At 45.1% G+C, this 16,420-nt stretch overlaps 1 protein-coding gene across 4 annotated transcripts in view; it reads left to right on the forward strand.

Moving 5' to 3' along the window:
- Positions 1-16,420, forward strand: part of SKA1 (spindle and kinetochore associated complex subunit 1) — a 369,748-nt gene that overhangs the window by 68,523 nt on the left and 284,805 nt on the right. For all 4 annotated transcript variants that reach the window (XM_069626972.1, XM_069626971.1, XM_069626974.1 and 1 more), the window contains one exon: positions 851-942. In XM_069626972.1, coding sequence (XP_069483073.1) covers positions 855-942 — 88 coding nt within the window. In that variant the 5' untranslated portion in view covers positions 851-854. The remainder of the gene's footprint in view (positions 1-850; positions 943-16,420) is intronic.

A 16,420-nucleotide genomic window follows, 5' to 3' on the forward strand; every position in this document is an offset into this window, starting at 1 on the left:
TATTAGTCTGCCGGGGAAGGGATAGGGAAAGGGGAATGGGGGGGGGGGGGTTAAGATTGTTATTAAAGGGTCAAACTACTTGCACTAATCAGCAATACGACTGCTCAGTGATGCAATGTTTGGTTATAAGTTGTAAATGTGCAGAGTTAAATAAAGAATTAAAAAAAACTCTGATCTTCAAATCCCTCCTTATTTTCACGTTATTTTAGCAGCACACTTCTCACATCCAAATAATTCCACGCAATCTCATCCGAATACCCAGAATTCAGAGAAAAGGAGGGAAAAACGATCTCTTGGGACAAGTGATATTTAGATATGACTTTAGTAAGAAAGGCTTGGTCACATCTGAGAAACCCGTGTTCTTGTGAATAACCAGATAGGGGGCTTTGCATGCTAATGCCTCAATTTCCTGAGCCTCAAGGCAGAGGTGATTGCCACCAGAAAGGCTTTATTAAGAGTCAGCAATGTGCCCAAATTGATCAGTATGCAGTTCCCTCAGGGGCCAATGGAAGATCCCATGAAGGTATCCCAGCCGCATCCACCGGTCTACATAGAGAAACCTCTTTAGGAGGCATGCACTAGATTCATATACCGGTGCCCCCTCCCTGCCCACTCCCCATCCCCAAGGTGTTATGAAAGCGATGATTGTAGCCCACTAGTCCCTCAAGCTAGTGCATTATAAGTGAAGTAAAGTTGAGCATTGAAATGACTGGGGTTACAGTACATGCCCGACAGTACACCACCGACTGTCTGGCAAATGTTTCAATATGTGCAGACTTGAGTCATATGTTCAGGACTAGAATTTCTGTAACCTGTATATTTTAAACAACCAAACATGTTTGTTCTTTAGGGGCATGGCGTCCGTAGACTTGGAAGATTTATGCTTGCACATCAACAACAAGATTTCGACAGTCAAAAAGATCCTGCAGTTAAGAAATATAGGTAAGAAATCGGTGAAAATGTTATTGTCCTTTGTAATTTTATTTTGCCTGTAAATTAATGGGGCTCTCCTTTTGGACCCATCTACCTGTCCTCCAAAGAAAACCGTGATCTGCCCACACCTGTTTGCCGTCCAGTAGATGGATTAATTTAAACACAGCCTTGGTTCCCTCAAACGCTTGATGGGCTTCAAAAAGTTACATGCACCTGTTCATGGATTCCACATAGAAAATGACCAACTCCCTGTAGCTGCTATTTTTTCATGCGGCCAGTCGGCAAGGTTCCTCAGCAGCAAGGCTACGATGTCCTCACAAAGAACACAGACCCCATGTTACAAAATGACTGTGTTCAGGTAATTCTTGATTAGAGGATCCATGCTGTGGTAGTTTTGGCGCAAACATTCAAGCCATATGCTAGACCACATTAAGCTTTCTAAAATCGGAAACCCTACAAATTGTAGTCTTGTTACTGTGATGGAAATAATAATTTGGCACTTATATAGCGCTACAAACCCTCAGGTATCTGAGCGCTGCTTGTTACCCACGGTGTGTGGTGCTCATTTATCGACCTCGGAAGGATGAAAGGCTGAGTTTGGCCCCTCCGGGATTCGAACCTGCGTTAGCAGGCTCTTCACGGATGTCAAAGCGAGCGCTCTACTCGCTGTGCCACTTGACCGAAATTACTTGCTGATTGTGGTGCATTAGTTGAGAGAGGGAGGCAACTTCAATGTTAATGCCAGGGATATTTTGTTTGCTGTATTGGTACGATTGTTAAAGTAAATTTTAGATTTGTTGTTTTTCAATGTAATTTAGTATTATGCACTTCTCATCTTTTTTGCTCTTGTCATATTTCTTGTGTGTAATCCATAATGTAGAATGGAAATAAAATGTATTCATAGTTTGGCATCAGTGTACCATCTACGCACCAGTGTTTGTAATGGGTTCCATTCGCCACAGAGTCCTCCTATTTGATAGTGTTTCCTTCACCAAATATTTTTGGAAATCGTTTCACTACCGGGAGCGCAGCACATACCTGCGTTTGCTCTGCCTGGACACCGATGTGCGCCCCACGCCTGACTATTTTGAGGCCAGCATATATGGAGCTTCCGTACCACATGACCTTTCTTATTTCTATGCACACTATATGCTTCTAGTATACGTCACCAGATTTTGTAGCTAACCCCCGGAATGCCTCTGGATTCAAGCCTTGCTCTCACTGGGGGCAGGTCTGCGTCGCACACCCACTGGCTGTGCTTGTACTACCTTTGGGAGAATCATGACACAGAGGATGGAGGTTCATGTCAGTCCATGCTTCTGAAGCGCTTAAGGGGAGTGCCGCAAAACCTTTGATATGTTTCCACATGGAAGAAAAGTGTACGTCTTCAAAGTCCCCAGGTGCAGGGTTGATGAAAGCAACAGTTGGAGAACCGGAGCGTTCTCATGGCCACTCTTATTCGGCCTCCAGGAAGCGGAGTCCTCTCTCACGTTCCAGAGACACCTGGCAAGAATCCCCACCTACACCTTGGTGCAATTCCTCAGTAAGTTCTCGATTCCGGAGGAGTGGGTGCATTCTGGCAACAGATGTTTGATGTCCCTGCCTAGACTTTGCCTTTAGAGCCGCTGCCAACCGCAGAGTCCACACTGTTTTGTGAAGCCAGCAGAGGCACCTCATCGGACGGCATGCCTTCTGCCTCGGTTCCGGCTGAGCCGATGGCTACCGTGCCTTCCCGGTTCCATACGGCTCCACCTTCAGGAGCCAAAGCCTCCACATCGGCTCCTTACCTTTTGGCACTGAGGCCTCATTGGAATATGATCCTATTTCCCAGGGGGCAATTCTGCTAAAAGATGAGACAAATCTTTGAGGAAGGGCATTCATCACTAGTGGTCTGGAACTAGTCTACGCCGGCAGGGCTGTGGAGATCCAAGAGGAGTTCTATGAGGAAGGAGAGATTCTTGTGGACATAGGTCAAGGCTTGCTGGAGGTGAGTGGTTTGGAAGTTTTTCTTGATCTGGATATCCTCCCAGCACCTTTGCTGTGCAAGCCACGCTGCTCTTTTAAGAGGACCATTGCCAAGGTTGTAGAGGCTTTGGGTTTGTCTGCTCATATGAAACCTCAAGTCCATTTTAACATGATGGATATTTTGGGTGAGTGTCCCCTAAGGGTTACACTTCTGCCCTTTAACCCAGCGGTGGCTACTCCTGTTTTGGTGGCTTGGGAGAATCCTGCATCTTTCCCTTTGGTGGATCATGATCTTGCTAAGAAGCTTTGTCCTGCCGCTCAGATTTTGGTTTTCCCTCAACCCACCCTGACCGGAAAGTTTGGTGGTGTAGCCTGCTACAGCAGGGCTGAAGACTTTGTCCTTCCCATCGCTCATTACTAGTTGGGCGGTGTTCCGACAGTATAGCATTGTGTCTAGCAGCCTTGTATTGATGGGATTTGAAACCACTTGCGTGTTGGTGAAATACACTTCTGGTCTGTGGAACGTTATCTCTGGGGCAGCTCAGAACCTGCCTACTGAGCATATGGAGACTCTCTTGGGGATTGCAAAGAAGCTACACACCCGATCTTGCAGTACGACCTGGAAACTGGTGACTGGGTGTTGTGTGCGATGGTCACTGGGTCTGTTCTACGTCGGCATTCCTGGATGGGGACCTCCTTAGGATTTGCTCCTGATGTACAGTCCAAACACCTGGACATGCCGATCGCTACAGAAGGTCCAAGGCTACAGGCCACTCCTTTTGCCTTTTGGCTTTTCAGCAGCCTTTTGCCTCTGTGCAGAAGTGTCATTTTCAACCATTCCCTGCTTTTGCTCACCCTGGTAAGAGGACAGGTGGCCTTCAGCAAGCAGTCAAAACGTTGTCTCTGCCGTCCGGGTAGATGCAGATGTGTGGCTTAATTATTTCCTCCTGTTTTTTCTGTATCAATGGGAACACCCTCTTTCCTTGCCTATGGACCCTACCCTATTGAAGGAGATCTGTCAGCTTTTGAGAAAAGGCACCTTTGAGATGATGTCTCACACTAAACAAGGGTGGGACAATACTTCTTTTTTTGTTTTTTCTCAGTTTCAGAAGAAACGCAAGGGGTCTGCGTCCCATTGTGGATCTGAGGTTTGTTAACTTGTTCCTGTGCAAGGGCAAGTTCAATATGGCTACCCTAGCCCAGATCCTCCAGGCCATCTAGCTGTAGGATTGCTTGTTGTCCCTGGATCCATGTTCCGATCCATCTCAAGCACATGAAGCACTTGAAGTTCGTGCTTGACCATGCACACTGCCGGTCTGCTTTCCTCAGGACCCAGTGCCATCACCAGACTGCTTCTCCAAACACACCATATTATACAAGTATCCTCCGGTAACACAGAAAATTGAGACATGCCATATCAGAAGGCGAGGTCGTCAAAATTGGGGTTGTAAGTGTTGATTGGGAGTAAATGATGTCCTGCAGGTGTTTCTCATGCCACCACAAATTCTGCCAGAGGAACTGAAACGACCTCATTACATTGAAATGGAATGATGTATAAAATTGAGCACTCTGCTGGACTGCAATTAATAGGAGGTGCAAAACCAAAACTTTATTCAGTGGATGGCAAAGGTGTCACAGAATACGGAAGGTGCATGGGTGTTCTGTAGCATCAACACCTGGTCTTCGTATGGTTGTTTGGGTCACCGGTATTTCGGCATTGGAAAACAATAAGAACGCCCATAGTCCCATACCCTCCATCATAGCTCAAAACAAATCTCTGGGCCAGCCAAGACTGGTCAGGTTTTTTGTCAAGTCACTTTTAATTGGAACACCATACCGCCTTACTCGCACCCTTACTGACATCCCAGACATGACTGTTTAGACCAAAATACCAACATCTGGCTGCAAAATGTGCACTCGCCACTAGCCATTGGCGAATTATAATCGACACTTGGTGAGTAACTGTTGTGCTGTCTGTATGTATAGAATTGAGATGGCGAGTGACTTTTTTATGGCTGACTAGTAGCTTGCATCTTGAAATTTTGCACCCTGCCAACATGTGATAACCTACCTTCATGGCAGCTCAACCAGCCCGGGAACATTTAACCGACCTGAGCAAAAAAGATAAATATGTTAAGTAACGCTGCACAGCAATAAAAAGCCTTCAGAAAGTGAAACGGCCATAGCAGATGTTCAGGAGAAATAGGAGAGCAGGTGGAAGACTTAACTTTCAGGACCTGTAGATCTAGTGAAAAGATGAAGAAGAGGAGGTAGCCATTTTGTTGAATGCAAAGCTTGGCAGCCTAAAAATCTGTCTAGGTCTTGAAATTTAGCAGCTACAAAAGACTTGTAAGCTGACTGCCATAGATAAATCAGTATATAGAAAAACTTTGGCACAGTTGAAGCGTAATCCACATGTTCCCTAGCACATTTGCTAGGTAAGTTCCAAACCCTGTAATTCAGTAACTGCACAATCGCAGGATGGAGAGGGACCTTGGGTTTGATCTTGGGTGTTGAAGCATGAATCTATCTTTCCACAGTAAATTGAGTCAAAACATTAAAGAGCTTCTTCAAAAGATCTTCATAAAGTTAAGCTTTTACCCCTAATAGTTTCTTTTAGGTTGTTCTTGAATCCAATCCTCAAATTTCAGCTTTGTTGTATGTGGGTTCTTAATCGGTGTAGTAACAATGGAGGTGCGAGGCGACCCATTATCCTCCATACTTTTGGTCTCCACCTCTGTTATTCTTACACTCTTTCTCCGATGATTTGGTCTTGATGAAACTAGTGAAGGTTCTGCAGTGATGGAGAAGTCCTTCTGAATATCCTGCACAACCTGTTCTAGTTCAGAGTTAGTGGCAGAGGTAGCCTGATAATTGATCCAGGCTGTCTACTCCAGCTGGACAAGGTTGGCAGGTGTCTTAGTAAAATCCTCAATATGGCCTTGTTTCCAGTTACTCATGGTCATCACAACAAGTCAAGTTCACACTTCAGGCATTTCGAATGTAGAGGGTGATGTGCTGGCGGACGAAAGAGCCCAGTATCAAATCCGGCAGGAGCTGTAATAGAGAAGCAAGTCTGCCCCAGTTTCGAAGCAGCCATAGTGCAGAAAAATGAAGATTGCCCAAAAACAGCACCCTCTGTAACCTAACAAATACACAAGTGCATGCTAAGTAGCTGGCCATTGCAAGATCAGGACAGCACCAGTACTCGCCAGGAGCATCATTTGTACATGGTCTGGACTACAATTGTACACAGCGCATATTCTTCTGTAAATTTGCCTAGCAAAAGAAGATTCAGAAACATTAGGCTGTTTATCTTGTGTAAAACACTCGCCCCAGCTATCAAATGTGTTAAAGTGAAGTTAAGGATCAGTCCATGAGCAACACAAACGGAGATCTCACCTGAACGCCCCACACAGTAGATCAGGAGCAGGACTGGGTGTTTAGAGATTGGGGCTAGCCACAGATAGCTCACCAACCATGCCCGTTGCAGTCACAGATTCAAAGACCTGCCAGGCATGGGAGAAGTCTAGCTGAGCGAAAAAGTCAATAAAATGTGCCAGATAGGCAGGTAAAGGAGATGGAATGCAAGCAGGCTGGCCACCCACTGACACAAATGGACCAGCCACAGGTTCTGCACATGGTCGGCCCCCAGGGACCAGGCTCAGGTAGGATTTCACAACGATAACAAGCTATGTATAACCTGTGTGAATGCCACCTTGTTGACAATCGTAGGGGCATGAGGTCGCTGACCACAATCCAGGTATGGGCTGCATCATGACAAGATATTTGGTGAATGGAAGCTGTTGTGTAACAGAGCTCTCAGATTAGGCGCCCATCTTAATGGCTGCTCAGCAGTATCTTGAAGGCAAGTCCCTGAACGCTCAAACCAGAGAGAAAAGACCCTGCTAGGCAAGAAAGGCCCAAGTCAATCTTGTAAGTATAACAAGTTCTAATCTTGCATACAGATGAGAGCAACAGAAAAGAACTCTGCTGCTAAGAACGTTGTGCCGATAAGTAGTACAAGCAGAATCTTATAAAGCAAAAAATCGTCATACATGACGCAATACACAGGGTAAAATCCCATGCTGCTGGTTGGTGTGCGCCTGTACAGGATCCGCCTGCCCCATAAGGGATGCCAGGGCATTGGTTCCAACCCAATCGTCCGTCTTCCATCACGTGGGTGCAGCAGTGATCATATCATGTTGAAGGTCAGAAAACAAATTAATTATACTCCTACCATACAACTTTATTTTATCACTCGTACTGTGCACTTGGCAGGCCTTAAGACGGGCACAAAGGAGGTTCTAGGGCACTCTAACCTTCACACACACATTTCACTCACTCCCTTCCATGCCATCCTGCTCCAAGGTTTCCACCCTCGTTTTGAACTATAATTTATCCCTCCCAGCAACTAGCAATACAAATCACACGATTGTCGCTTCAACGATGTGCCCTGTCTGTCCTCTTTGACCATTTCAGGACTTGTTACTTTGGGGTTGGTGGTCAAAGGTTACCTGGTACCATGGAATTCAGGGATCTTAAGTTTTAGTCAGTTATATGGGCTATAACTCGTGGTTACCTGGGGATGAGCCGGGTCATGCTTTGGCCAGTTTGAGATAACATACACACCATGCGTCGGTCTGTTATCGCGGCCTTGTAGGGTACATTCCCCTCAAACATCTTCAACATCTTTAGAACAATGAATTGGCGTTGTGGCGGTTGGGGGTGTGGGCTGTCGTCATGGGAGTTCGGGCATGGTTGGGGAATTCTCCTGTATCTCGATTTTGGCCTAGTGCCTGCAATGCCGCATTTACTGCACAGACCTTTCCTTCTACCTATGGCTATTACTGTATTTACAAAATCGCAATGTTGCTCTATGCTGTGTTATGTGTATAGACTATATTTGGTTATATTGGAGTAGGGTCCTGTTAAACTGGGAGGTGGTCCTCTTGCTGTCCCTCCTGCCCCCCCCCCACTCCCCCTGGCCCATCCTAGTGCTCTGAATGCATCGGTCCTCGCTCATAAGCGCCTGGGGGGGTAGGGCGGGCCTGCCCCTCTTCCCAACAGTCTTCAATCTAGCTGTGTTTAAAACTGGCAAAAGAAGATTTTACAATTGCAAGTAGCCACTTGCCAGCCTTACATTTGTACCTTGGCTGCTTTGCAGCTGCTCACGATCAGTTTTTGTGGTGGGCTAATAGGCCTCCTGCTTTTTTTCTGTGGGAGTTCATGGCAAGGATGAATTCTTGCCAATTCTGTGGGCAAGGATCTGGGTCATGTATCCAGGCCACAGCCAATTGCCTTGCTGGATGTTCTTCGCAAAGGCTTCTGGGTCGCTCCTCCTGGTTCTGTACACAGAACTGCAGGAGGCGTGCACGGCCTGGCAATACTGATGTGGGACTTTGTTTAATCTTGTGATTGTGGGAGGATATATTGTTGGAGAATTTGGAAAATAAGAATGCTCTTTTGTTCATATTAACATACTTTTAAATATTCTTTTCATTGTGCTTTTGTTTATATATTTCCTATGGAGACTATTTGTTTTGATGTTTGCCTTCAAAAGGGCTAATCAGTCTGAAATTCAGGTTAGCAATACGGTGATAAATATACTGCTATCATTTTTATTGCCAAGCTCCCTAACCACAGCAGAATGTGCAACTTATTCAGCTTCAACCAACAACAAAGAAGTTGTATTTCTTTCCATGAATAGAGATACAATTATGAAAGCTCGGCTGTCCATTGAACTCTAAATATATCAACTGGGTTATGCTCCTGGGAAATAGAAGTACCACTATATGGATAATATTGGTTATTAAGCACGTTTCTGATGTTTTTTCATGAAATATCTGTAAGAAACTTTAAATCTGGAAGCAAGATTCTTTGTGGATCTTTACTCTTTAAGATGATTTGGCAAATTGAACTGTGTACATTCTGACTTCATTATGCAAGAATGTAACGCCACAATGTAATTTTATGTTTCTATACTGTCCAAATACAACACGCCCACGTGGTAAATGGTGGCTCTTACTTAGAACCTTGCAAAGGCTATTTTCCACCACACAGAAGTTTTCTTTAAACATGGATAGACTAAACATAGGAAAAATGATAATTGATATATTTTTATAGTATAAGCTTATATGTCTAGACGACTAAGTGACCAAAGATACCATACAAAGGGAGGGCCTCATTAAGTATGGCAGAGCTGTAAATAATTGGCGGTAATGGAATTCCACCTCCGCCATACTAAGAGTAATGCCCTGGAGTGGAGGATTTACCTCCATCATTGTGCTAGAGGTTAATCCTCCAACTCATTGCCGAAAAATCGTCAAAATCTGAGGAATTGCCATGGCGGAAAAAGTTCCATAGAGTCCTATGGACCCATTAAAAAATTGGGAATTACACTGCCACCAACGGACCAAGTGGCGGTAATGGTAATTCTGTTGGGTGTAGCCATTAACATGTACAGTTCCTCTTACTCAAAATATAGGGAAGAATAGGTTTTAGGATAATTACATGCCTTTTCTTAGCATTTTATAATTTTAAGCAGTAATTTTGTAGTGCTTATTTGTAAAGAATTTGAGGGGAAAAAAGATGGTTCGAACATTTAGTCGTTCTCCATTACTTTTCCATTGGCAAGATTATTTCACTGAAGAATGTCCAGTTACTAGCTTTTTTAGGTCAGAAATATGCCAGGTAATTGGCACATGGGAATACACAAGTTGATCAACAGTGGAGGTTTTAAAGCCAATAATTGAGTTGCCAAGAGCAATATTCATGTAAATAGCAATAATGGATATTCGCTCTTTTTTATTTGGCCGTTTGATGGCGTTAGGTTAATTTCCTTTTTGGGTTTAATTCTCCCCACTTATGAGTCCCCCAGCACTTTATGCTGGATTATTGGATTTTTTTACCAGTCCTCGAGGGTGAACCGGATCCTCTTTCCACACTCACTCAGTCTTTTACTCTATCCTTTTTCTTTTTCTTTTTTTTTTTTAACCTTTTTGGTTGTATCTTTTTGGAGTCATAATTTCCTCCAACTTTTAAGGGATCTGCAATGTGTTATTGCAGCACACAGCACTTTCTGGGATACTTTTTATCCTACTTGACTTTTTTATATTGTGCAATCGGCACACCCCTTCTTATGTGGAGTGCTGAGGGGACCCAATGTATCCCTTTTTCCACTTCTCCCATAACTTTCTAGTTACAGTAGCAAATCTGAGTGGCTGGTAGCAGCTATTTTCTACCAACTTTTGTGTGAATTTTACATGCAGGCTGCTATCGTAGCTACGGAGCAACACGTGGGTCACCATTTACCTAAAATGTTGCCAGTCCTCTTTTTTTCCGCCAACACACAGTGGCTTTCCCTTTCTTGAGCCTTTCTCTGCTAACCTGGGTGGGGGTAGTCCTGTTCAGTCCTTGTCTTCTATGGGCTCCCATTGGGAAGCCCACCCGGAGGCGCCAGTGTGTCTGGGTGGCAGGAAGTTGGGAGGACACCGAAACTCCTCAGGTCTTTGTCCTCCAGTATGTCTGCTTGGATCGAGTTCTGACTGGGGGCCTGGATGGGATAGCCACCACCAAAAGTTTGAATGTTGCATGCATGCCGATTGGCTGGGTGTCTGCATAAAAGGTGAGGGTCTTGATGCTGAAGCGAGAGCCTACCACTGAAGATCCATTCTGAAGAAGAAAGAAGAGGACGTCTGCAGCTACCGCCTGCGTCCGCCATAGCTGACTTGAGTGACCGCTGTAGTTCCAACCCTCTCTTCTGTGCGACAGGAAAGACCCAGAACGGTCAACTACCTCCCTTGGCCACATACTCTCGGAATGCCCACAAATCCAAAGATTCTGGCAATGCTGCTGCGACAAACTCTCTGCGATCTTGGGCCGCATCAACCCCAGGGACTCTAAATTACTACTGCTGGGCATTACTACTGCTGGGCATTGAGGAGCAAGGAGAGTCAACAAGATACGAAAAGTCCTTCCTCTCCACAACCACAAACCACATCAAGCGCAAGATAGCCAAAAAATGGGGCTCCAATACCTCCCACACTTTGCAGACTGGGTCACGATGTGGACAGGTGCATGCTAATGGAGCAACAAATCTATACCGCCAGGGGTTGTCCTGGGAAAGCAAATGAAATCTGGCAGAAATGGGCCGTCGCACAATGACCAACCATAGCGATACTATCACACAGACATATGAGGCTAAATATGTCAGATCGAACATTGATGAGTATGGAGCAAACTTCCTCCCTTGGACTGGTGGGCCTAACCAGTCTCGAGACCGTCTACATTTTGGCCCATCCCACGAAGTGTTACAACCTTCCAAGCCTGCAATACCAGAATACCCTGGGATTTCTGGCACTGCTGCGGTGAATCATCTCGTCCAGCGCGGTTCTGGCTGAAAACTTGTGGGCATCTGTCTGGACCCACAGTGACTCCATCCTGATCGTAGAAGCCCCCCTCAGGAGACTCGAGGACCGAGAGAAGGCAGAAAGTCTACTGGGTGACAACCGTTGCTGCTTCAAAGCTTGTGTCTAGCCTTCACAACCAAATGCTGCCCTGTGAGTGAGTCTGACCATCTGCTCCTGCCAAAAAGTTTCTCTTCCAGCCACCAAGGCCAGAGACCCTAACCGGAGCTGCCGTCGTCTTCCTGTGGGGACCTGCCGGTGACATTGTTGTTCTTCAGCATAGAAGGTACAGTCCGACTCCTGGGTACTTACCCGGGAAGTTGTTGTGTTGTTGTCCACTCCTCCTGAGCTCCCTGACAACCCAATGTGTTCTCCCAGGCCCAAGGACATTCGTCCTATCTAGCCCCCTTGAACTCTCCTTTGAATCCAATTCCATTACATGTTACGAAAACACTTCTTCTGTTATTTGACAACCTTGACAGTCTGCTTTCCTTTGTTCAGCTGCCCAAGGGTCACTGCCCCCCGATCCCCTACAGTGCTCCCATCTGACATTTGACACACTTATTCCCCAGATGGGGTTGGTGTCATAAATCACCAAGGTATCTTTTGAAAAGGAAACGGTAACTAAAAAGGATACAATTGGTAGGGCTCTTCCGGATCCTTATTCACACGATTTGATAGTAGTGAAGTCAAATTAGACCTGCCAAATGATATCACTCTCTGACCGATGAAACGGGCAGAGAGAGGGATCACTGGAAAGGGCGTCGGAGCTTTATAGGAAGTCAGCCTAGGATAAATAAAGTATCATAAAAAATGGTCCCAAATCAACTGACTATAGAACAGCAATATCACTAGTTAACACTGACCTGTGGGCTTAGAACTTAAGTCTTCACCAAGTCTCTGAAGAAATCTAGGAGTTGAAACAATGAAAAGGAAAGGAAGGTTAGTAAGGGAGACTTATCCCGAACAGCACGAGGCTCGCGCTAGGTACCGGGTTGGTGCACCACAGGATAGCGTCCAAAGTACTGTGCGCAATCACCTTCAAAAGGAATACTTCCTTTCCCACGTAAAAACAGAAATAAGATGAACTGAGTCCACCTGTTATCTCCTCATAGGTTCAAGGGATTCATTCCAAAGCAAAGAATAGTATGCGTGTGGAATTACACGTTCAACAGAGTTCAAAAGCCTGCGTGCAGGATACACGGGACAGAGTTCACGCAGCCGGAACAGCCGCTCTTGCAAGCGTGAGGATTCACACGCAACACAAGGACACAAAACTAGGACCACAGCGTGTACAGAGTAGAGTAGCTCGCGTGCGATAAGCAAACAAACGTGAACGCAGTCAGAGCAACCGTACCTGAAGAGTTCCAAAATCCGCGTGTGAATTACCCGCAAAACAAGGTACACGCAGCCCAGGACAGCCGCGCTTGGAAACAGTGTCCGCGTGGGATTTCCACGCGACCAACTTCACGTAGTCAGGAAAGCAGCATGCGAAGAAATCAGGAACCCGCGTTTCAGAATACACGCGACTGAAGAGCACGCAGACAGTGCGGCCAACCTGTGACTTCCAGACAGCAGCTCCAGGAATTCGCGTGTGGAAGGAAACGCACCGAACAAGCCAAGGAAGTAACTGAAGAAAATGCGAGGACGCAGATCAAGGGTTTCAGCTACCAAACGCCATAATGGTTCAATCCGAAGCAGCGAGCGACGTATTCACGCTGCTTATGAACGTACTGCCAAAACACACGTGACTAACCTGAATCACGTGAATTTAATGACGTGAATAATGCAGACGTAGTTTTCCCAGCAGTGCATCAAACAATCTCCATTTAGAATAGAACGGTCTAGCAGTTCTATGAGCATAAAGCGTTCTGCGTGAAGATGTTGTTCCAGGTCCAGGGGTACTATGTCCAGCATGCATGACAGTTGGACTCATAAGGTTTATAAAGTATATAGCTACTCTGTACTTACCGGTTTTCCATATAAAGTTCTACTATTGAATTGAGTATTGCAACAGCAAATATTTAATGCAATTGTCTATCTGTGTGAACTATTTTTACTTACCTGAAGTGTAGTGATTTTAACCTTGTCCTAGAATATATAACCATATTTTTATACAACTACAGTGTGTAAGTGTTTCCTTGACTATAAGTGTGCTCAAAGGTCCTTGGACTCAACTACAGCCCTTCTCCCTCCTAAACTAAGCCTGGCTGCTCGACCAAAGCTACCAAACCTTTTGGGTAGTGCAGGCCAAACCTGAGAGTTGGAGCCCTGTAATCCTGAGAGCAAGTCTTCTACAGTTTTATCACAGGTGGACTTTAGTAAAACTCCTACCAGATGGATTGTGTCTAAGTGTATGTATACATTGTTTTTTTTTTTTAATGTTATGGGTGTATTCTGAAATAGATGAAGAAAGGTGTTTGTAATGTTTATATAATTATAATACTCTATATATTATGGTCACTGAGTCTGTAAATCTATTGTTTTCCCCTGTATTTTAATTCTGGTATTAATTCCAGGTGCTTGAGAGGAGCATAACCTGGAGTACTATAGTCTGTTTTACTGTGTAGATTAACGACTGACCCGTTTTGAGATGCTTCCACCTACGTGTGGTACCAGTAGGTGTATTCTATCCGTGTTCAATACTGGAGTTCTTCAAATACTAGGGAAAAAAACGTTTATAGGAAATGGTGTTGCGTCTCTGTCACATCTAAAATGCCTGCACCGACAGTCTCTTCTTCCGCAGAAGTTCCGCTGTTTTGCATCAGGATTCATAATCCATGTGTATTGCATTCGGTGAGGAAACCTGTGGAAGCAGTATACAGTCACATATTACTATTGTTTGCTTTTTTTTCACTGCATCTTCTGGGTCAGGGTCTTCATATGGCAATTGTTGGGTAAGATGTTCAGTTTAGTGCTCACTCTCTGCCAGTTGTGAGACCCCAGAACCTTTTTGCTGGAATGGTGGATTATTTTTCCTTGTACCTCACTGAGTAGTAACCTTTTTCCAAACTCCCGCTTTGTCACCTTTTCATTTTTAAGACTCTCCAAAGTGTCTTTTTGATTTTAACCTCTGACAACTTTTTGGCGTCCACATCCTGTTGCTGGGTTGCTCTTGGGGCTCCCCTTTTTATTTACTCTGGCTTCCCTTGTGTGAACTACAGTTCCCAGGGGTAGAAAGGATATTTTTAATACTCTTTACATTTTATTTGGTGAGACCAGCACCCCCATCTTATGTGGAGTGCTGAGGAGTTGCAGCACTTTCTCCTTATCAATGTGGCATATCTGTAACAGAGACAAGCTTAACCTAAATTGCTGGTGGCAGTGAACCTTTTTACTAAGGCTTCCAGTTTTCTGTTTATTACAGATTTTTACACAGAAATACAGACTAAGTCGATTTGCTTTCTGTCTGTAATTATTTATAAAAATGGAAAAAACCTGAAAAACCGGTCTTTCTCTCTGGTTCTCTATGATGTCACTCGTACATCTCGGCTCGGCTGACTGCCATTATTTCTTTTCTGACTGCACGCACAGACTAAGGATGAGTCTGTCTTTAGTGTCTAGTGTCAGAGACAGCTGATTGGCTGTGGTAATACGATGTGTCGTCATGCTGTACCCGCCCATAGCGGTCATGCTCAGCAGGTGCATGCCGAAGACTACGCCAAAGTCTAGCCCGTCCGAGTCGTGCAGTTGGCACTCGCAAATACCATCTTTCCGATGGGATTCAAACTGATGGCAGCCGGGACTGCTGCTGTCGGCGGACCTGAGGTCTGTTCAGAAGGTGCTTTTATTAAACACTTTTTTCACTTACGGCACATGCAATGTATATTTTTCGAGTTCCTTTCAGAACTCTCTCCCGATGTCCTATGTCTCACAGAGACTTGGTTGATGGAGTCCTCAGCCCCGACTATTGTTGTAGCTCTTGCTGAGGGCTACAGCATCATCCATGTGAATAGAGACTCCCCACTCCCCACCCCCTTATCATGTAGGCGGAATAGCTATCCTATTTAAATTTGCTTATATAGTGGTGCAGACTTGCAGTGCCTCACACTCTTAAGATGGAGTATACATTGGTGCACTTTACGGCCTCTGCTACGGGCACTCCACACTTTCTTATTGTTTATCGCCCACCTGGCTCTCATAGTGACTTTTTAGACCAGTTTGTGTACCTAGTTGCTACGTTGCAATTGAAGATTGCAAATCTGCTGATCTTGGGGAATTTTAACATTCAGTTTAATGCCCACAGGCCCATTGTCTGGCTCAGTTTTTCAAATCAATGCTCGACCTGGGATTAAACCAGCTAGTCGCTGAACCCACTCACTCAGGTGGTGGTATTCTGGATCTGGTATTCTCGGCGGATCCCTGTACCTATGTATCTCTTCCCCCACACCCCCTTTCTCCTCCAGACCAGTGCTCTGGTCCGCTCATTTTCTTATTTATTTTATCATTAAGGATATTATGCCCTTCTCCATCCAGCTGCTACTCTCCATCGCAGCTGGAGGATTGCGGATCGTAGTGAGATGGCGACATCCATTGCAAGGAATTGTAGGCATCCAAGATGGATCTCTTTTCCTGCTCACACATTTCTTCAGGCCGCTGATTTAATGGCTCCTCTAACACTGCTTAAGCCACGCAAATGCTCGTCTGCACCTTGTTCTTCAGCTGAGCTAAAGAGTGCGCGCCTGCAATTTAGGCAAGCAGAGCATAAGTGGCGTCAATCCTATGGTCAGACTGAGAAGACACTTTTTTCAAGAAACTACAAAGAAGTACCACACAGCCATTCAATTGAATAAGCAGACTTTTTATAAGATAAAGTTCTGTCATTCCTCAACCAATCTAAGGAACTGTTTGAGGTAGTAAAATCTTTTAATTCTTTGGCGCAATGCACGCCTAGAACTATCCCTCACTTACTTTATGCAACTCCTTTGCTGATGTTGTGCGTGACCAAAGTAGCAAATATCCGGGATCATTAGCCTCCAGCTATAATCTTAAATTTGCTACGAGAGATGTCAAGGGAGCCCCCCCCATCTCTGGGCTCATTTCCCAGTCTTCTCCATGGAGGAAGTAGCGGCGGCAGCTCATCGACTCAAATCTGACGCCACCTCAGACCCTAT

The sequence above is a fragment of the Ambystoma mexicanum genome, chromosome 6p (assembly GCF_040938575.1).
Source record: "Ambystoma mexicanum isolate Mex_15411 chromosome 6p, UKY_AmexF1_1, whole genome shotgun sequence".
Lineage (NCBI taxonomy): Eukaryota > Metazoa > Chordata > Amphibia > Caudata > Ambystomatidae > Ambystoma > Ambystoma mexicanum.